Below are 20,279 nucleotides of genomic sequence, written 5' to 3'. Positions count from 1 at the left end.
AAATCAGATACATACAGATGATTGTAAGTCCATATACATCAATTATCTGGGAGAACTGTGGAGTTGCAGGCTTGTACAGTCCCCTCTGGTACACATCCAGTACCTGGATGGGTCTAAGTCCTTCGGTTCAGTTGCAGAATGAATAGATCCAGAGGTAGGTGTGTGTCTGCAGCTGGACAGGAACAAAGACAAAATGGTTGCTGTGGCTTGGCCTTATAAACCCTCTGGCCCTGGCCATGCTGTCTTGTGGAATGTTACAAGAACTAAACTGGAGTCCAAAGTCACATGGGCCAATCCTGGTAACTCTCCAGGTCTGCCTTTAGCTTCCTCCTGGGCCCTTTGCTTCTGTAAAGGTTTTGATGGGCCATTAAGCAGGCTATTGTCCTGCCGCCTCTGTCTGGGGTAACACAGGTACATCCAATCTGTCCATAACTTCCATTACAGATCTAACACATGAACATAAGTACTGCCATCTTTCTCAGCGCATCACATCCTTTCTAGCAGTACCTGACATGGCCTATCTTACATGGATCGTTATGATTTTAACATATTAATGTTACACAACACAGTAAACCCCCCCCCCCCCCCCCCCCCCCCCCCCCCCCCCCCAAGCCAGCCCGCGTGACATGCACATCAGAGGACTTGATTGTGCTGTTGACGTTGCACAACTTGCTTTGATCTACTGAAACCCTCCAAAGCACAACAAGTGCGCAGGTGTCGTCCCATCATTAGAAAGGCCGGGGACGCTTTGGCTGTAGCATGAAGTGTGTTTCCGTACGATAGAAAGAAGATGTCCACACGCTTTTGAATGGACGAATGTCCCCATGCAGATTTTAAAGCTTGTTTAATTTCCTGCACAAACCTTTCAGCTAACCCGTTGGTGGATGGATGACACGGTGCCGAAGTGATGTGATGTATCCCATTTGCTTTCATAAAATGTTCAAACTCCTGAGAGATGAACTGCGGGCCGGTGTCGCTCACAAGTTGTTCTGGCAGACCGAAATGAATAAAGATTTCACGCCGTTTCCGGATAGTGCTTTCAGCAGCAGTGAACGGCATTACCGAGATTTCTGGCCATTTAGAGTGGGCATCGACCACAACCAGGAACATGCTTCCTTCAAATGGGCCGGCAAAATCAACGTGAATACGCTGCCATGGGTTTTCAGGCCAGTCCCAGGGGTGTAGGGGCGCCAGCTGGGGTGTGTTCCTCACACTCTGACATGAAGTACAAGCTCTTGCCTTCTCTGTAATGGCACTGTCCAGGCCAGGCCACCAGAAATAGCTTCAGGCAATTTCCTTCATTGCACTATTCCACAGTGACCTGAACGCAGCTGTTCTAACATCTGCGATCCCAGTAGTGGTGGAATAATGACCACATCCCTCGCAACAAGCAACCGGAAGGGACTGTTAACTCAATCCTCCTGGACCTATAGGGACAAAGGTCGGGTGAGACCTGAGAGTCCCGTAGAGAGGTTCCCTGCATCACTAGGTCCATAACTTGGGACAGTCCTGGGTCAACGCGAGTTGCCCTCCTTCCTTGAGTAGCAGTGATGGGTGTGTTCTCTGTCTGTTCAAAGTGGAAGATTTCTTTCTGGCCAATGGTTATCTGATGGTTACCTGGTAGAGGCAGCTTTGAGAGACCATGCAGAGTGGATCTCCAATATTTGATCTCATACGTGTGTGCGGAAAGCAACAATGCCCACTGTTGCCCACGACTAGCAGCCAGTGGAGGAATGCCTGTGCATAGTCCAAAAATTGATGGTAGAGGTCGATGGGCGGTGAGACGTGTGAACTTCCATCCCAACAGGGACTGGTGAAATTTCCAAATTCCAAAAACGATTCCCAGTGTTATGCAAAAAGAAATCCACGAGAACTTTTCAGGGTACATGGCAATATGCCATGTTTAGTGTGAAAAAACACAATTATGTTAATAGCTAATATCTAGTACACACACCCACACACCAAATGTTCTGCAGTTCGTCAGGTATAGTTACCAATCCTGATCATGCTTGAGATAATAGCTTGAGTTTGTTGCTGTGTTCCCAGCTCATGGCGGTTACCTGGCCAGGGAAGCCGGGCATGAGGGAAAGGGGGGTCTCTGTCGGGCACGCACCGACGCTCTTTGATGCTATGCAGAACGTATCCAAAGCTTTCCAATCTCACCCATTCTTTTCTAGGTTTTCATTCTGATGTGAGTCTGAGTCCTGTTGTGTCATGCTCCTCAGGGTTCCCGTGTGACCATCGATCACCGGTCGATTGCAGACATGACTTTCATCTTGTCTTGATTAGACTCTGTTCTTTTCTTTCTAGGGTGGATCCTCCTTCTTGATTCTGTCTGCATTCTTCAGCCATTAAGGCGGTACTCGCATTTCATCATCAGGACAGGCTGGGGTTGGAGACCGATCCCATCACACACCCCCTTCATTCACACACCTCCTTCACACATCTAAATGAAATTACACACTCTACATCTAAACGAAGTCTCATCACGAATACAAAATGGAGTACATCATTGAAGATCGCGTTCCAATTCCAATATGGAGTCCGGTTGGACACTGGTTACAGTGTAATAGGACAAACTATTAAAAGGAGTTACTTTAGTTGCACTATTAAAGAACAAATTCACAATATTAACGAACAGATCCTCTAACGGCAACTTCTTTAATAGCTACAATGCAAGAATGAGCTACATGACAAGACAAGTAGGAAAATTCCTACGCAGAGAGGTTTCTATCAGTGATAATAATTCAAGCGCACGTGACCGAAAGAGCGGACGGCCAACAAGTGACTTAAACATTGGAGAGACCAGCAGCAAGTGACTTGAAGACCGCGTTCTCAGTGGCAACTAGATCCGTACAAATGAGCGGCTTCCTTGGCCAACGAACGAACGCGGCTCTACCGAGCGGCACCGCTTCCTCCCCCTCCCCGTCTGTCTGCTTCACTTTCGGTTTCCGCCGTCAGCGCGAACGGTGGCGCGGCCACCCGGAGCGGCAAACGTCTTTCCTGCCGTTTGACTCTGGCTTCTCGCCGCTGGCCGGACAGACACAGGGCCCTCGTCCTCCTGGCCGCCACTTCGTTACGTTTGGATCCTGGGAAGTTACTTGCACTCAGAGAGGAACCAGCCGGCAGGGACACGGAGCACCGCAAACACAGACGCAGACAGGGGTTATCCTTCAACTCCAGACCAGACGGACATCACAGTCCAGTTCTGTTAGCCAGGCCGGCCAGGCGGGATACAAAAAAACACAACACCCCGCCTCTTCTTCCTCCAGCCCCCGCCCCTTCCTCACTAACTCCTCCTCCTCCTCCTCCTGCCCCTTCCTCACTAACTCCTCCTCCTCCTCCTCCTGCCCCTTCCTCACTAACTCCTCCTCCTCCTCCTCCTTCCTCCTGCCCCTTCCTCACTAACTCCTCCTCCTTCCTCCTGCCCCTTCCTCACTAACTCCTCCTCCTCCTCCTCCTCCTGCCCCTTCCTCACTAACTCCTCCTCCTCCTCCTCCTTCCTCCTGCCCCTTCCTCACTAACTCCTCCTCCTCCTCCTCCTGCCCCTTCCTCACTAACTCCTCCTCCTCCTCCTCCTTCCTCCTGCCCCTTCCTCACTAACTCCACCTCTTTCTCCTTCCTCCTGCCCCTTCCTCACTAACTCCTCCTCCTCCTCCTCCTTCCTCCTGCCCCTTCCTCACTAACTCCTCCTCCTCCTCCTCCTTCCTCCCGCCCCTTCCTCACTAACTCCTCCTCCTCCTCCTCACTCCATCCCCTCCTGCCAGCCCCTGCCCCGCCCTGGGGGTGGGACCCGCGCCCGGGCCCCGCCGCCGCCGCGCTGCGGCCGGTGCGGGCAGTGGGGCCATGGCCGGGGCCGGGGTGGGCGGCGGGGGGCGGGCCGGGGCTCTGCGCCGCTGGCTGCAGCCGCTGGCCGGGATGCGCTGCCCGGAGCCGGCCCGCAGGGGCCGAGCCAGCGCGGCCGGGGCGGCCGAGGCGGAGGCGGCGGCGCCGGGCGGGCGGCGGCGGCTGAAGGGCCCCGAGGAGCTGCCGGGACCGGGGCTGCTCCGCTCCGTCTACTGGATCTTCGTGCGCGGCTACCTGCTGCACACGCACCAGCTGCAGGTGGGGGCGCCGGGGGGCATGGGGCTGGGCGTGGGGGGCTGGGCACCGGGCTTCAGCCGGGCGGGGGCTGGGCATGGGGCAGCCGGGGGGGCTGGGCATCATCTGGGCATGGGGCAGCCGGGGGGCTGGACGTGGGGCAGCCGGGGTAGAGGACAGGGTATTATCGGGAGCGGGGCACACAGAGGGGGGCTCTGGGCACCTAGCAGTGGGGTGGCAGGGTGCACGCTATAGGGGTGCACGCTAGGGGGGTGCACGCTATTGGGGTGTATGGGGGTGCACGCTATGGGGGCTGAGCCTTACGCCCTGGGGCTGGGCACCCAGCGTGGTCGCCAGCTGCGCTCTTCGGGCCCCGGGGGACGTTCTGCCTTGCGGGTGAGGCTTGTCTGGGCAGGAGACGGGGAGTCCTTCCGGGGGGGGGCTGGACCCCTCCAGGCACTAAGGACCATCCCAAACCTCCTAGGCCCCGCTCCCCGTGCCAGTTGCATTCTGCCCCCGGCCCCCTCTGCCCAAACACGGAGCAAGGCGGGCGTTACGAAACCCAAAACAAAGCAGCCCCCCTGCAGGAAGAGGATCCGAGCGAGAGCGGATGAAGCACACGGGACGGGGACGGGCCTGTGGCTTGATGCAGGATTCGAAAGGGCCCAGGTGCTGCGGCGCTGGGGGCGGGTGAGAACCTGGCTCAGCTCCAGTCAAATGAGCTCTTGGCTGCCGTAGCAGGGGGAGGGCAGGGCACACGCTCCAGCAGGCTGGTGGAGGTAAAGTCCAGGCGATTGGTAGGTTGGACTTGGCAACATCCCGTGTTTCAATACAGCCGAAAGGGGATGAAGGAGTGTCTTATGTCCCTTTAGCCAGTCATGGCCGTTCTCCGTGCCTCAGTTTCCCTCTCTGTAGTCTGGGGCGGTATATATAGCTATTGACCGACTCCTCTAAGGACAATTTGGGGAACCATTGTTTTTCCGTAGTGGGCAAAAAATGCCACTGCTGTTCCCTTGGAGCCGGTCCCTGTTGGATTTCCGGTCCCTTCGAATTTCGATTATTGGCCCAGTCTGATTATTGCTGATGATCCCTTTGAAATGAAGCGGCCGAGCCTGGGCTGCTACGAACTCCATGCTCTGCTCAGCTCCAGACCCCTGACAGGCTGCCCCGCATCTACACCTGGGGAACTGCAGCCTGTGGCCCGGGGCCTTCCGCCCACAAACACAGTCTGCGCCAGTCAGAGGGCGGTGGCCAGGTGCTGTGGACTTGAGGCGTTTGTTCTCCTCTTTGAGACCTCCTCATAAATCCAGTAAAGGAAGCTGTCAGACTCGTTCGGCAGGAACAGGCAACACAGAAAGCTAGCCACCTGCCAGGCACGTGAAAACCATACCGGTGTGACGAAGTTGTTGGTTATCCTATCAGTTATCACGTGATCTCTCCCCTGTCATCCAGCCCCAGCTTCTGGCCGTCAGAGGCTTAGGGACACCCAGAGTGTGGTTTTGCGTCCCTGACCACCCTAGCATTGATGGACCTGTCCTCTATGAACTTCTCTAATTCTCTTTTTTATTAACCCAGTGATAGTTTTGGCCTTCACAACATCCCCTGACAAAGACAGGAGCCCCTTAAGAGAGTGGGTGCATTTCTACATGATGTACAGATGAAGATATAAACAGAGAGAGATCGGTTACTAAGTAATGAGAATCTGGCATGAGACCTTGACATTTCTGGCCATCCCGATTGCTTTCTTGATAACGAGCAACATAACGAGACCATGCAAACTGTAATTAGCAGTTACACGCTTTAAACTGTCCGCCTCCTGCGGGGCTTTCAGCATTGTTTCTCAAGGGGAAGTAATCCGTCTTCCCAGCCTTTGGGCTGTATTCATTGCCGTTTCTAGGTTGCTTTTCAAGTTTGCTCTCAATAGAACCTAAACATTAAGCGTCAGTGCATTGGCCGGCCAGCCCTTGGAAAGGGGAACATCTGATCAGTAACTAGGTCAGTGAAAAGAGCGAGTGAAAACCCCTCTGAATGTTACCGGCAGGGACGTGTCCAGGTGCGGAAGCTATAACTGAATTATCAGATGTCAGAGGGTGAATAGCAAACTCTGCCTATAGGCCAAAGACCTTCTTCCTTTCACTGCTGTGCCTTAGCGGGATGATTATTGTTGTGTGTATTTGCCAGGTGCCCGTCAAGGTTTCGCCCTAGAAAAAGGGACCGTGGGTAGTATAAGATGCAGTGGGGAGAAACGTTCCGCGCTAGAAGCCTGAAGAGAGAGGCTGGTTTTTGGAGTATGTTGCAACTTTCGTTTATTGTGATGAAACCGGGATAACAGACATTGGTGTCGTAACTGATGAGGGCATGGACGTGCCCGTCTGCTCCAGCGAGGTCTTGGTCACGTTCTTCCGGTCACGTTCCCAAGTAAGGCTTCATTCTCCTGCAGACTAATCAGCCAGTGCAGCAGGGATCCCCGAGGGGACATGCCCTTCATTTTTGTTTAACTGTATTGTGTGCGTTTGTGCATTTACTCAACCTGGGCCTGAATCCTGTCATGGGCTCAGACAGCCACCGGCATAGGATCGGGGCCAGAGATTGTGAGATCGTCAGGGACTGTGGGCCAGATTCTCGAAGGGATTGAGTCCTCACTCCCACTGACATTAACGTTTCACTGCTTCAGTCTCAACCGTGATGACCTGTCGTGGGAACAGAGGAACTGCCAGGCTAGCTCTGGGCCCAGGTCCGTGCCCCATCTCCGACAGGGATCAGAGCAAGGTGCAAGAACCCCCTGGGGACAATTCTGGAACAACCTACCTGGCGGGGAAGTTTTTTTCTTGCTCTTGCTCGGCCAGAGGTTGGCTCGTGGCTTGATGCAGGCAGATCACTGTATAATCCGGGCAGGTGTCGATAGTTTTCCTTGTTGGTTTGGGATGTTGCAAGTTCCTTGTTCTTCTGTTACAAGGGAGCGTCCGGAGCCGCATCAGATCTGCCTGTTCTCTCCCATTCGTTATTCCATATGCCTCTGTCCTGTCTCTTCTTGTTCCTCTCCTCCAATCGAATTCTCCAAACTGGTCCCATTTCTCTGTCCATGTGGAAATCTCTTCCTTCCTCTTCTCTCTGTTCTCAGTCTGTTTCAGCAGTGGTTTTCTCTGAGGAGAGACGTACCCCGTATCCACGTGAGGCTGCCCTGCTGATTCATACAAAGGTATAAGAGCATTCTCCAGATTATTGCCCATCCCGGTCCTTACGCATCTGAACACCTTGCTTGCTTGCACTGTGCACAGTGGTGCCCAGATCCCTTTCTTGAGTTGATACAGTTTATTTAGACCCCTGTGAGGCAAGTGAGTAGTTTATATTTTCCCCCCAGGTTCACTGAATTTCATCTGCTGTCGTCTTTCCCATTCACCCAACTTGTTCAGGTCTCTCTGCTTCTGATTCACCTAAATAACGTTGTGTCACCTACAGATTGTGCTACCTCACTATTCACCTCCCATTCCAGATTGTTGTTAAATAGATTACACAACCCGGGACCTACGACAGAGCCTTATGGGTACCATGGTAGCCTTTGGCCATGATGAAAACAGACTATTTAATAAAAACAACAAGAGTCCTGTAGCACTTTAAAGACTAACAAATTTAATTTCTGCAGGCATAAGCTTTCGTGGGCTGTAACCCACTTCGTCAGATGTAAGGAGTAGAAATCAGATCGGGGGTATATATATACATATCCAAGGGTAAGGAACAATGGGGAAGGTAGATAAAAGCAAAGTCCATTCAGTTAGAGTAGTTGAGGCCTATTCACAACCATTGATCAGGAGGTGAGAATGTGAGAACAGTGACAATTACTTCTTGTAACGAGAGAACCATTCCAAGTCCCTGTTCAGACCCAGTCTGATTGTGTCAAGTTTGCAGATGAGTTCCAGCTCTGCAGTTTCTCGCTGACGTCTGTTTTTGAAGTTTTTTTGTAGAAGTATGGCAACTTTCACGTCAGCTCCAGAGTGTCCTGCGAGATTGAAGTGCTCTCCCACTGGTTTATGGCTGTTTCTATTTGTTATGTCTGATTTGTGTCCATTCATTCTTTTGCCTAGTGACAGTCCAGTTTGGCCAATGTACATGGCAGAGGGGCATTGCTGGCACATGATGGCATGTATTACATTAGTGGATGTGCAGGTGAATGAGCCCCTTTTGGTGCGGCTGATGTGGTTAGGACCAGTGATGGTGTCACTAGAGTCGATGGTGGGCACAGCTGGCAGCAGGGTTTGTTGCAGGGTAGGTTCCTGGATTGGTCCTCTTGTAGGGTGTACGGTTGCTGGTGAGTATTTGCTCCAGGCTGGGAGGCTGTCTGTAAGCTGTCTGTAAGACTATTTAATGCTGTTCTTTGCTCTCTCTCCTGGCCTGTTTTTGAGCTAGGACAATACTTTGCCTCTCATGCCCAGGACCATTTAGCTTCTTTTGTAGACGCTTCTTCAGGATGTTGTGAAAGGCCTTTTGAAATGTAGATAAATTGCGTCCAGCTGATCTCCTTTCATAGAATCATAGAACCATAGAATATTAGAGTTGGAAGGGACCTCAGGAGGTATCTAGTCCAACCCCCTGCTCAAAGCAGGACCAACCTCAGCTAAACCATCCCAGCCAGGGCTTTGTCAAGCCTCAGCTTAAAAACCTCTAAGGATGGAGATTCCACCACCTCCCTAGCTAGCCCATTCCAGTGCTTCACCACCCTCCTAGTGAAAAACTTTTTCCTAATGTCCAACCTAGACCTCCCGCCCTGCAACTTGAGACCGTTGCTCCTTGTTCTGTCATCCGCCACCACCGAGAACAGCCTAGCCCCATCCTCCCTGGAACCCCCTTTCAGGTAGTTAAAGGCCGCTATCAAATCCCCCCTCATTCTTCTCTTCTGCAGACTGAACAAGCCCAGTTCCCTCAGCCTCTCCTCATAAGTCTTGTGCTCCAGCCCCCTCATCATTTTTGTTGCCCTCAGCTGGACTCTCTCTAACTTGTCCACATCCTTGTTGTAGTGGGGGGCCCAAAACTGGACACAATACTCCAAATATGGCCTCACCAGTGCCAAATAGAGGGGAATAATCACTTCCCGTGACCTGCTGGCAGTGCCCCTCCTAATGCAGCCCAATATGCCATTAGCCTTCTTGACAACCAGGGCACACTGCTGACTCCTATCCAGCTTTTTATCCACTGTTACCCCCAGGTCCTTTTCTGCAGAACTGCTGCCTAGCCCATCGGTCCCCAGTCTATAGCTGTGCATGGGATTCTTCCTTCCTAAGTGGAGGACTCTGCACTTTTCTTTGTTGTCAAGGCCAAAGAAGAGACCAGGAAGCATGACTTTGCTTTGCAGATCTGGGCTGGGCAGACCCTCTCCGATCATGACCTTCCAGTGTTTGGTTATTTTACTTTTAATTCTCCTTTCAACCAATTAGCCGGCTATCAATGTGAGGCTCACTGGCCTGCAATTCCTCTAGCCACTCGAGAGCCTTTCTTTAAATATAGGTACAGCGTTTGCTACTTTCCTCTTCTCCAGGACCGCGGGTGTTTTTAGTGAGAGATTGTACGTTGTCAGCCACTTCATGCTAGAGCTCCATGAGATCTCTTGGGTGGACCGTCTGGGCCTGGTGACATGTTGCTGTTGAAATGATCAGTTTGCACCAGCCCCCCTTCTTCTGTCACCTCAGTCTCTGAGAGCACCTGGTCCTTGTTACCAGGAAAGAGCAGATTCAGGGTCGGAATCTCCCAGCATCCTCTGTGGTGGAACCTGATGCTCTCCTTGGTCCCTTAAAACTCATATGTGCTGCCCACTCCCCAAACAAAATGCAACCTCACAGGAAGGGAAGTAGCCCAGTAACCAGGGACATTGAATTTTACCGTGGGCTGCAGGGAGGTTTCTGGCTGGCTTACTGGACTGTGGGCAGGTAAAGCCCTCTCCTCCCCGACCATCACCATGGTGTCTGGTCATTACCGACCTCTGGCTGGATTGGAAGTCGGCAGCCCAAGAACGACAGGCTACCTATCCCACTCCCAATCCACCAGCACTGCCCCGGGGGTGAACGTGAGTGCCTCGTATTAAATGAGGCTATGGATAGAATAGGCCTCACAGAAACTTGGTGGAATGAGGATAATCAATGGGACATGGTAATACCAGGGTAGAAAAGATGTCGGAAGGCCAGAATAGGTCGTACTGGCAGGGGGAATGGCACTATCTGTGAAAGAAAGCATAGAGTCAAGTGAAATAAAAATCTCAAATGAACCAAACTGTGCGACGTAATCTCCCTTGATAGGAATTCCATGTTTGACTAATAAGACTATAGCAGCAGGGATACCCGACCGACCACCTGGCCAGGATGGTGATAGTGCCTGTGACATGCTCAGGGAGATTGGAGAGGCTAGAAAAATAAAAAACTCAGTAATAAAGAGTGATTTCAACTATCCCCACATTGACTGGGTACATGTCAGCGCAGGACGGGATGCAGAGATATAGCTTCTTAGACCCCTTCAGTGGCTGCTTCTTGGAGCAGCTAGTCCTGCAACCCACAAGAGGAAAGACAGTTCTTGATTTAGTCCTAAGTGGGGCACAGGATCTGGTCCAAGAGGTGAATATATAACTGAACCGCTTGGTAATAGTGACCGTAACATAATAAAATCTAACATCCCTGTGGGGGGGAAGGGAGAGGACATCAAAGCAGCCCATCAAGATAACATTTAATTTCAGAAAGGGGAACTACACAAAAATGAGGAAGTTAGTTAAACAGAAATTAAAAGGTACAGTTCCACAAGAGAAATTCCTGCAAGCTGCACGGAAACTTTTTCAAGACACCACAATAGAGCCTCAATTTAAATGTATACCCCAAATTAAAAAATATAGTCAGAGGACCAAAAAAGTGCCACCATGGCTAAAGAACAAATTAAAAGAAGCAGTTAGAGGCAAAAAGGCACCTTTAAAAAGTGGAAGTTAAATCCTATTGAGGAAAATAGAAAGAAGCATAAACTCCAGCAAGTGAAGTGTAAAAATATAGTGAGGAAGGCCAAAAAAGAACTTGAAAAAAGCTAGCCAAAGACTCAGAAAGTAACAGCAAAAAACCTGTAAGTACATCAGAAGCAGGAAGCTGCTAAACAAGCAGTGGGGCCACTGGACGATCAAGGTGCTAAAGGAGCACTCAAGGAAGATAAGGCCATTGCGGAGAAACTAAATGAGTTATTTGCATCGATTTTCACAACTGAGGATGTGAGGGAGAGTCCCAATCCTGAACCATTCTTTTTAGGTGACAAATCTGAGGCACTGTCCCAGATTGAGGTGTCAGTAGGGGAGGTTTTGGAACAAACTGATAAATTAAACAGTAATAAGTCACCAGGATCAGATGGTATCACCCAAAAGTTCTGAAGCAACTCAAATGTGAAACTGCAGAACTACTAGCTCTGATAGGTAACCTATCATTTAAATCAGCTTCTGTACCAGATGACTGGAGGATCGCTGAAGTGACGCCAACTTTTAAAAAAGGCTCCAGAGGCGATCCCGGCAATTACATGCCAGTAAACCTAGCTTCAGGACCAGGCTGTAGTAAAGAACAGAATGATCAAACACATAGCTGAATATGATTTGTTGGAGAAGAATCAACATGGTTTTTGTAAAGGGAAATCGTACCTCACCAATCTACTAGAATTCTTTGAGGGGGTCAACAAGCATGCGGACAAGGGGGATCCAGTGGCTATAGTGTACTTAGATTTTCAGAAAGCCTTTGACAAGGTCCATCACCAAAGGCTCTTAAGCAAAGTAACCTGTCATGGGATAAGAGGGAAGGTCCTCTCCTGGTCAGTAACTGGTTAAAAGATAGGAAGCAAAGGGTAGGAATAAATAGTCAGTTTTCAGACTGGAGAGAGGTAAATGGTGGTGTCCCCCAGGGGTCTGTACGGGACCAGTGCTGTTCAACATAGTCATGAATTATATGAAAAAAGGGGTGGCAAGATTTGCAGATGATGCAAAACATGTACGTCCAAAGCAGAGTGCGAAGAGTTACAAAGGGATCTCACACAACTGGGGGACTGGGAATCAAAATGGCTGATGTGACTCAATGTTGATAAATGCAAAGTCATGCAGATTGGAAAACAGAATCCCAACTACACATATAAAATGCATTAAAAGGCAGCAGGTTGAAAGCAAACAAAAGGAAGTATTTCATCACACAGCGCACAGTCAACCTGTGGAACTCCTTGCCGGAGGTAGTTGTGAAAGCCAAAACTGTAACAGGGTTCAAAAAAGAACTGGATAAGTTCATGCAGGACAGGTCCATCGATGGCTATTGGCCAGGCTGGGCAGGGATTGCTGTTTGCCAGGGGCTGGGAATGGCCGACGGGATGGATCACTGGATGATCACCTGTCCTGTTCATTCCCTCTGAAGCACCTGGCCTTGGCCACTGTTGGCAGACAGGACGCTGGGCGAGATGGATCCTTGGTCTGACCCGGTCTGACCCAGTCTGGCCGTTCTTATATCCTTGGAACCAACCTGCTGTCGTGGTTTGCAGGTGCTGTTCAGGAATTTTTACGGCCCCATGTGGAAATCCACCTTTGGGAAATACAAGAACGTGAACATCGGCAGCCCGGAGCTCCTGGAGCAGTTGCTGCGGCAGGAGGGGAAGTTCCCCATGCGGAGCGACATGGCCCTGTGGAAGGAGCATCGTGATACGAGGCAGCTGCCGTACGGCCCGTTCACTGAGTGAGTCCCTCCTGCTAGCGCAGCCACTCTTCACGTGCAGCAGAGCTCGCTGCCCGGCTTCCTGCAACAGCGGGTGCTGCTGGGTGGGTTTTCGAGGGCGTGCCTCGCGTTCCGAGCTGGCACGTTCGCATCCCTCTGTGTTTGCCCAGCGCCTAGAACAGAGCTGCAATCGAAACATCACCTGTGAGAATAAGGCTCCCAGACCAGTACAGGGCTGGATTCACAAGCAGCTGGGTGCAGTTTAATGGCCTGCTACGGGCAGGAAATGAGATGACATGATCCCATGGTCCACTGGGACCCTCTAGGCCAGTGTTTCTCAACAACCGGTCCATGGACCAGCGCCGGTCCCTGAGATCTCCCTGACCCAGCTGAGGAAGGCAGGAAGCCTGGTGTCAGAAAGGTTGACAAACACTGCTCTGGGAGACCCTGAGAGACTCCCTCGTGCGCTAGAGAGAGTGTACCGACATTACTCACCTCGTTAACGTTGGGGGACTGATGGGCGGTGATGGTTCCCAGGCAGCACTGCAGTTGGACTCCCGCCTTCATTCCAGCCTGAAGGCTTGCCATGGCCTGCCAACGCGTGCCAGGAGCTGTACAGAGAATCAAGGCACGGCCCTGTCCCAAGTTTTACAAGAGACTGGCAGGATTAGCGTGCCAAGGCCAACCTGGTTTCCCCCCCGTCCCCGTGTGTGCGCTCCTGGAGCCTGTAAATTTCCTTCGTGGGGAACGCACACTGGGCTGTACATCAAAAGGCAGGTGATTATTGTGATTCGAGAATCAAAAGCAGGTCAGAGTCCATTGCAAAAAAAACCCCACGCGACACAAACGTTTTCTGTTTTGGCCCAGATTTGCCTCAGTTTTCTTTTGCAATGAAAAGCTGAGAGCCAGAATTTTTCCGAAGGCGGTGTTTAATTCTGGTAGGCAAAGCTCCACGTCCTCCCCCTCTTCTCCCGTGCAGAGGGGAGCGAAGCGGCAGAGAATGCTTTTCATTCCTGCGGAAAGATGATTTTCTGAAAACATTTTTTTGCTTCCAAATTGTTGGTCAAAGGCCGGGAAATGGAGGCGAAATCGACAATTTGGCAGAAAGGCTTCAGGGCCTTGGAAACGTGGGTGTTTTCTGTCGAAATTCTACTCACAGATGATTTCCAGTGGTGCGTTCTGGTGCCCACCAGCTCCTTGGTCTTGAGTTGCTGTTGGGTGCTGAAAGCCCATAGCCCGACAGGGTCAGGGCAGTGTCACAGGCAGCCGGGAAGCGGAAGGACAGAGGCACGGGGGCTTGCCCAGGATCCCGTCCCAGAAAGTGGACGATGCCAGCTGCTTCAGAGGAAGGAGCGAGAGTTCCTCCTCCCCACCCCGCAGGGCCACTTCTGGAATGAGCTGCCTGCAGGATGTTTTCCCCCCGCACCCGGTAGTCAGTGGTTGGTTTACGCCCTGGAGCAGGGGGGTTTAGCGGCCTGGTACAACTATCCCCCACAGGCAAAAGTGAAACCTGGTGTTTCGGGGCAGTTCCCAGCCTTCCCTTCTCCTCTCGGCTCTTCCCCGTCCAGCCGGTCGGTCCCAGCACGTCCGGGCGTGGCTCAGCGCCCTGCTCCCAGCCGCACCTGGGCACGGCTAGGAGCTGAGCCGGCTCCTGCTTCTCCCCGCAGGGAGGGGGAACGCTGGTACCGGCTGCGCCAGGTCCTCAACAAACGGATGCTGAAGCCGACGGAGGCCGTGCTCTACACGGGGGCCATCAACGAGGTGGTGTCGGACCTGACGGTGCGGCTGCAGGAGGAGAGGGCGGGGAGCCCCTCGGGGGTCGTGATACAGGACGTGGCCAGCCTGCTGTACAGATTCGCCCTGGAAGGTAGGTGGCAAGGGGGGCCTTGGGAAGGAATGGGGCTCAGGGGTCCCTCACGCCACCCCCTAATCCATCCCGATGGACCTACTGCAGCCTCGTGCTGCTTCCCCGAGGTCCCCCTCAGATGCCCAGGCCTGTGCCCCTGGCCCCATCTGTATTCCAGGCCTGTACCAGCCCGGCTCCTCTCCTTCCTCCCAGGCATCTCCTACATCCTCTTCGAGACCCGCATTGGATGCCTGGAGCGGGAGATCCCCCTGGAGACGCGGCGTTTCATTGACGCCATCGGCCTCATGTTGAAGAACTCCATCTTCGTCACCGTCCTGCCCCAGTGGAGCCGGGAGCTGCTGCCCTTCTGGAACCGCTACCTGGGCAGCTGGGACACCATCTTCGCCTTCGGTCGGTGCCTGGGGCTGGCGGGCAATGGGGCGGGGAGCCAGACACCGCTGTGACGCTCCTCATGCGATCCCTTAGCAGGGATCAGACGCGACTCTTCTCCCCCGGGGCTTGTTCTGCGGCGCTCCCCCTGTTGGTTACGCATCCCCTCCCACCCCACCGGTTCTACCTGGTGACTTACCATGTCAATGGGGCTTTCGTGGGGTTGACTTCTGCGTGGGTGGAGGCTCAGGAGACAGGGGGATGCCTCCAGCTGGGCCAAGGAGGAGCAATAGATCCCAGCCTGCCCCGGCAGCAAATTCATGGCCCATCCTTTCAAGGGACGGACTGTATGATTCCCCCCCCATCTCTGGTGCTATGGGCTGGGCTGGGCAGCCACCCCGACCTACGCCTGCCCCCTGACGGTGGATCGCCTGGCCCTGCCTACCAGGGGGATGCTCTGCCCGTGAGTTCCCATCTCTTGGCGCAGGTGGGTGGAGTCTCCTCACACGGGGGGAGAAGCCTGTCCATCGGGGGTATCCCCGAGCCGTGGGTCACTGTGGGATCCTGCCAGAGACCACAGAGGCAGCTGGGGATCACCTGGGCTTGTGACCCCCCGTCATCGCTTTGTGGGCAGCTCCCCATTCCCCTCCCCCCACCTGCAGCCCATGTGCGCACACCTGCACACCCCCCACGCCACCAGGCCAGCCGGGGCCGGGTCTCAACTCTCCGGCTCCGCAGGCAAGAAGCTGATTGACAAGAAGACGGAGGAGCTGGAGGGGCGCCTGGAGCGGGGCGAGGAGGTGTCGGGCTACCTCAGCTACCTGCTGACCAGCGGGAGGCTGACGCCGGAGGCGGTGTACGGCAGCGTGGCCGAGCTGCTGCTGGCCGGCGTGGACACGGTAGGGGTGACGCCACGCCTGGGCTCCTCCCGGCTCCCTGCCCCAGCGGGCTCAGGCACGGTGGCGGTTTGAATCGGGGGCTGCTGAGGAGCTGCTGTGTGTGGGGAGGGAAGAGGGTGGCTGTGGGTCGCTGTGAGCTCGGTGACAAGGGGGCCTAGTGGGTAGGGCAGCGGGCTGGCCTGGCTTCCATTCCTGGCTTGCCATGGCCCAGCTGGGTGAGTCACGTCCCCCTCTGGGCCTCAGTTTACCTGCCCAGCCTTTGCCTGTCTGGTCTGTTTAGATGGTGAGCTTTTGGGGGCCGGAGCGTCCAGCACAATGGGGCCCCCGTCTCTGTCGGGGTCTGGCCAGCAGCCGGCCCAACGAGGCTCCGATCTCAGTTGGCGCTAGCATAATGTAACGAGCCGGGGGGTTCCTGCCTGGCGCTTTCTGCCGTGCAGAGCTGGGTTCACGCTGAACTCCGAGCGCCCCACGGCTGTGCTTGGGGGGGGGGGCCCCATCCACTGGCTGTGAGTGGAGGCATTGGTGGGGGGCTGAGTCCGGGCAGCGTGGGGTGGTCCTGCGGAGCCACGAGGGGCCGTCCTGTGGGTCACAGTCTGCTCCCACCTTTCCTCCCTGCAAACTCCCTTGTGTGCGTGCGGAGCTGCTCCCTCAGCCCTGCCCTGCTGTCGCCCCTCCCAGACATCCAACACCTTGTCCTGGGCCCTTTACCACCTCGCCAGGGACCCGGAGGCCCAGGACGCCTTGTACCGGGAGGTGGTTGGTGTCGTGCCCGGAGAGCGGATCCCCAGCGCCGAGGATCTCGCCAAGATGCCGCTGCTTCGGGCCGTTATCAAGGAGACGCTCAGGTCCGTCCCCAGCTCTCCCCGGGGTCTGGTCCGAGAGGGCCCCCCTCGGCAGAACCCACAGCCCCACGAAGGGAGGGCGACAGGGAGGCTTCGTGACCGTGCCGTGCACCTCACTAACCCGTGCTCGGCAAACCTGCCCTGCGCCCGCCTCCCTCCACAGCCACCTGCCCAGCGCTGGCGTGACTCAGAGCCTGGCGCTGGACCGAACGGTCCGTCAGGGCGTCGGCCAGCACAGAAGGCTGGCCCAGTGGCCAGGGCACCGACTCGGCACCCGGTGCTCTGCTCTCTCACGGACACCCCGCGCCCTTTGGGCTCTCTGGACCTCAGTCTCCATCGGTGCGAGGGGGATCAGCAATGCACGCTGGGGGCCGCTGTGTTCCATGCCAGCCGGCGGGCGGGCGTGGCCGGACAGACGGACAGTCACCCTTGCCCCGAGGCGGTTTGGGATCTGTACCACTCCCCTGCCCACCCAGGATGTTTCCGGTTCTCTGGCCTGCCTTTTTCTCCTCCCTCCTTTCGGGTCCTTCTTGCTGGCCGTGGCGCGAGGCAGGCATCCCGCCACGTGTCCCGTCCCACGCCGTGACCCCGTCTCCCCTCCTTGCCCGGCAGGATGTACCCCGTGGTGCCCACCAACGCCAGGGTCATCGTGGAGAAGGACGTCGTCATCGGAGGCTATCACTTCCCGAAGGACGTGAGTGGGGGGCTCTCTCCCGCGTCCCGGCCGGCGGGGCGGAGGCTGGGGCTGGACTGGCTGCGGGTCGCGGGAAGGCAGTTCTCAGAGCCCAGCTCCCCTGGATGGAGCAGGGGGTGGGGAGCCAGGGCCGGGCTAGCAGGGGGCTGCGGGTCGGGGCTGAGGGGCACCGGCAGAGCTGTGTGTGGGGAGCCCAGGGCCAGCAGGTGCCGATCGAGGGGCCCAGATCTAGCCAGCGCCCCCAGCCCCCTGGCGGCTAAGAGTGGCCCGTCGCCAGGGCCAGGGCACGTTGTCTCACCTCCACGTCCGGCTCCCCCAGACGCTCTTCGTCCTGGCTCACTACGCGATGGCGCACGACCCGAGCAGCTTCCCGGACCCCGAGCGCTTCCTGCCCCGCCGCTGGCTGCGGGACCACGGCTCCCCCCACCACCCCTTCAGCTCCATCCCCTTCGGCTACGGAGTCCGCGCCTGCGTCGGCCGCCGCATCGCTGAGCTGGAGATGCACCTGGCTCTGGCCAGGGTGAGCTGGGGCGGGGCCCGGGACCCCCGGGGGGAATTGGGGTGGGGGCTCCAAGGGCTGGAGCTACAGATACGCCCCCCCTCACCCTCTGATCGGAGAGATGCCAGCAGCTGGGCATGCGCCACCCCAGGGTCTCAGGGACGCCACCATGCCAAGGGGGAGCGCGGTGTCTCTCCGCCCAGCTGGCAGCAGCACCCTGCCCTCCACCAGCCGGCTGCTCCCTGGAGTGCCGGGGTCCTGCCCCAGTCCCGGCGCCTGCCCCCAAGGGAGAACACGCCCGAGCCACCCTAGGGGGCAGAAGGAGATTGGGGCGCTGAGCTCCGCTGGGAGCGGGGGGCCGGGAAGGGGGCTCTGGGGTGCTGAAGGAGACGTCTCCTCCTCCTTACAGATCACCCGGGCGTTCAAGCTGCGGCCGGACCCCCGCGGTGGGGATGTGAAATCTGTCTCCCGCATCGTCCTGGTGCCCAACAAGCCCATCGACCTGCAGTTCATTGCCCGGCAGCCGGCCCCCTGAGCGCACCCACCCCACGTCGCTCTTCCCACGCCCCAGCCAGGGCAGCAACGGGGTCTGCCCCTGGCCGGGGCTTTCCGGACTAGACGGGCCTGGCCTGGGGGAACCTGTGGCGACCCAACTCTCTCCCCGTTGGGCCTGGCCAGGGATCAGGGTGCAGGTGGGAGCCGAGCCGTGCTCTGGATATGGCGGGTGCTTTCTGGGGGTGAAGCAGGAGCTTCTTGTTCTCCGCCCCGCTCGCGTTGGGGGGCCCTGGGATCTCGGGGGCAGGGCAGCCCCGGACTCTCAATGTAGCTGGAATAAACGGGCCCGAGGTGTTTGCATACCCAGTCGCTGTCCAGCGTTAAACGGTGTTGGGCGAGGGCCGGGCTTTGGCGGGCAGACCCCTTGGCCGGCTGGGCACCAGGCTCCCTGGCAAATGGCTTGTTAAACGGCACGGTCCCATTCACTGACGACCCAGAACAGGGAGAGGAAGGGAAGGGTTGGGTCAGGCTTGGAGGGTGCCGCCCTCCCTGGAGGAAGAAGGAGAAGGAAAAAGGCCCGTCAGACGGGCTCCGAGGGCAGTCAGAGCTGGGGGCGGGGACGGTTGGCACCGGCAGAGGCGGCGATGCCAGCTGGGTCCCTCGGCTAAGGATGAGGAAAGCCAGGGTCCCAGGAGACCGGGGGGTGGGGGGGAAGGGTGCAGGGGTGACTCCACAAGCTTCCATCTGTTCATCCTTATTCCCAGCCCGGGTCTCTGGGTGAGGGCCCAGCAGGCGGCGCAGGGGGGCCCAGCCGTCCCCCCATTGTTTTGTGCACACATTTGGCCTCCTTCCCCCCCCCCCCCGCCACCACCAATTCTGGTTCGTTAATTTCCAGGCCCCCCTCAACCCCCAGGGCTGCGTTCCGCGGGGCCGAGCTCCCGGGGCTGGGACCCGGCAGGACTTTGCTCAGACGAGGTTGGCCTGTCTCCCTTCGCCCCGTTAACGCGAGCGCTCCCACCTTCTCCCAATTCACACTGTACGGCTCAAAGGTACCGCTCCGCCCGTTCCCAGGCCAGGGGCTCCGGGGGGGGGAAGGCACCTCCCCGTACTCAATTCACACGCTAGGGCTCAGCATCACCCGTACCCAGGCCGTGCGGCTCGGGGCGTAACCTGTTAATTGAAGCACCCGCCTGTCCCCATCCGCAGGCTCCGGGTGTAATTCTCTGCCGGTTTGCAGGGCCTGTTACCAGTGCCGGAGCCTCCCCCGGGAATCTCCTTGTTCTCTGTCCATTGCCAGCTCCCAAACCAGGACACGCGCTGAGCACCCGGAGCTCCCCACGCCCATCAGGCAGACACACGGCTCCTGCCAGTCAGGGTAGATCAGGGACTCCAGCTGCATGGTGCGGGCGGCCAGGTGCTGAGATCCGGCCGCTCTGATCTCGGGCCGTGTCCTGGAGTTAGGATCCAGAGCACGTCCCTTGGGACCCGTTTACATCGTTAAACGTGGGTCCTGCTTAGCTGTAGCGTGACCAGCCATTTAAAACTGAAGTGCAACACAACCCCACCCCTGCCCATTACGAAGCAGTCCTTTAACCAGTCCTGTCCGGCCCCCGTCACTGGTGGAAACGGCGCACACGGAGTTCTGCAGCCGACGGCCCCAGACAGAAATCTCGCAGATGCACCGTAGAGAACTGGGGACCGTGAAGACGAAACGCTCAGACGTGCAGATTGTCCAGCCACAGCCGTCGATCAGAGACTCCTCGCCCGGCAGAACGCCAGCCAGCGACGTTTTCTTTACGCAGCTCCAGGTCTGATTCTGGCGCTGGGGGTGGTCGGCGCTG

At 56.1% G+C, this 20,279-nt stretch overlaps 1 protein-coding gene across 2 annotated transcripts; it reads left to right on the top strand.

The window, feature by feature from the left end:
• Positions 1 to 3,810: 3,810 nt before the first annotated feature.
• CYP27A1 (cytochrome P450 family 27 subfamily A member 1) lies at positions 3,811 to 19,662 on the top strand. 2 transcript variants are annotated; one of them, XM_067570072.1, is made up of 9 exons: positions 3,818 to 4,104; positions 12,604 to 12,794; positions 14,441 to 14,640; positions 14,833 to 15,030; positions 15,748 to 15,908; positions 16,587 to 16,753; positions 17,363 to 17,444; positions 17,764 to 17,964; positions 18,353 to 19,662. In XM_067570072.1, the coding sequence occupies exons 1-9, from the start codon at positions 3,847 to 3,849 to the stop codon at positions 18,476 to 18,478; spliced, it is 1,584 nt and encodes a 527-aa protein (XP_067426173.1). In that variant the 5' UTR covers positions 3,818 to 3,846; the 3' UTR covers positions 18,479 to 19,662. The 2 variants fall into 2 exon arrangements, with proteins under 2 accessions (XP_067426174.1, XP_067426173.1); XM_067570073.1 differs by lacking the exon at positions 17,764 to 17,964 and having other exon boundaries at positions 3,811 to 4,104.
• The last annotated feature ends 617 nt before the right edge of the window (positions 19,663 to 20,279 follow it).

The sequence above is a fragment of the Emydura macquarii genome, unplaced genomic scaffold (genome assembly GCF_026122565.2).
Source record: "Emydura macquarii macquarii isolate MOO-44397 ecotype Brisbane River unplaced genomic scaffold, CSIRO-AGI_Emac_v2 contig_2988, whole genome shotgun sequence".
Taxonomy (NCBI): domain Eukaryota; kingdom Metazoa; phylum Chordata; order Testudines; family Chelidae; genus Emydura; species Emydura macquarii.
The sequence above is the reverse complement of the archived record's forward strand: the minus strand, read 5'-3'. Positions and strand labels throughout refer to the sequence as shown.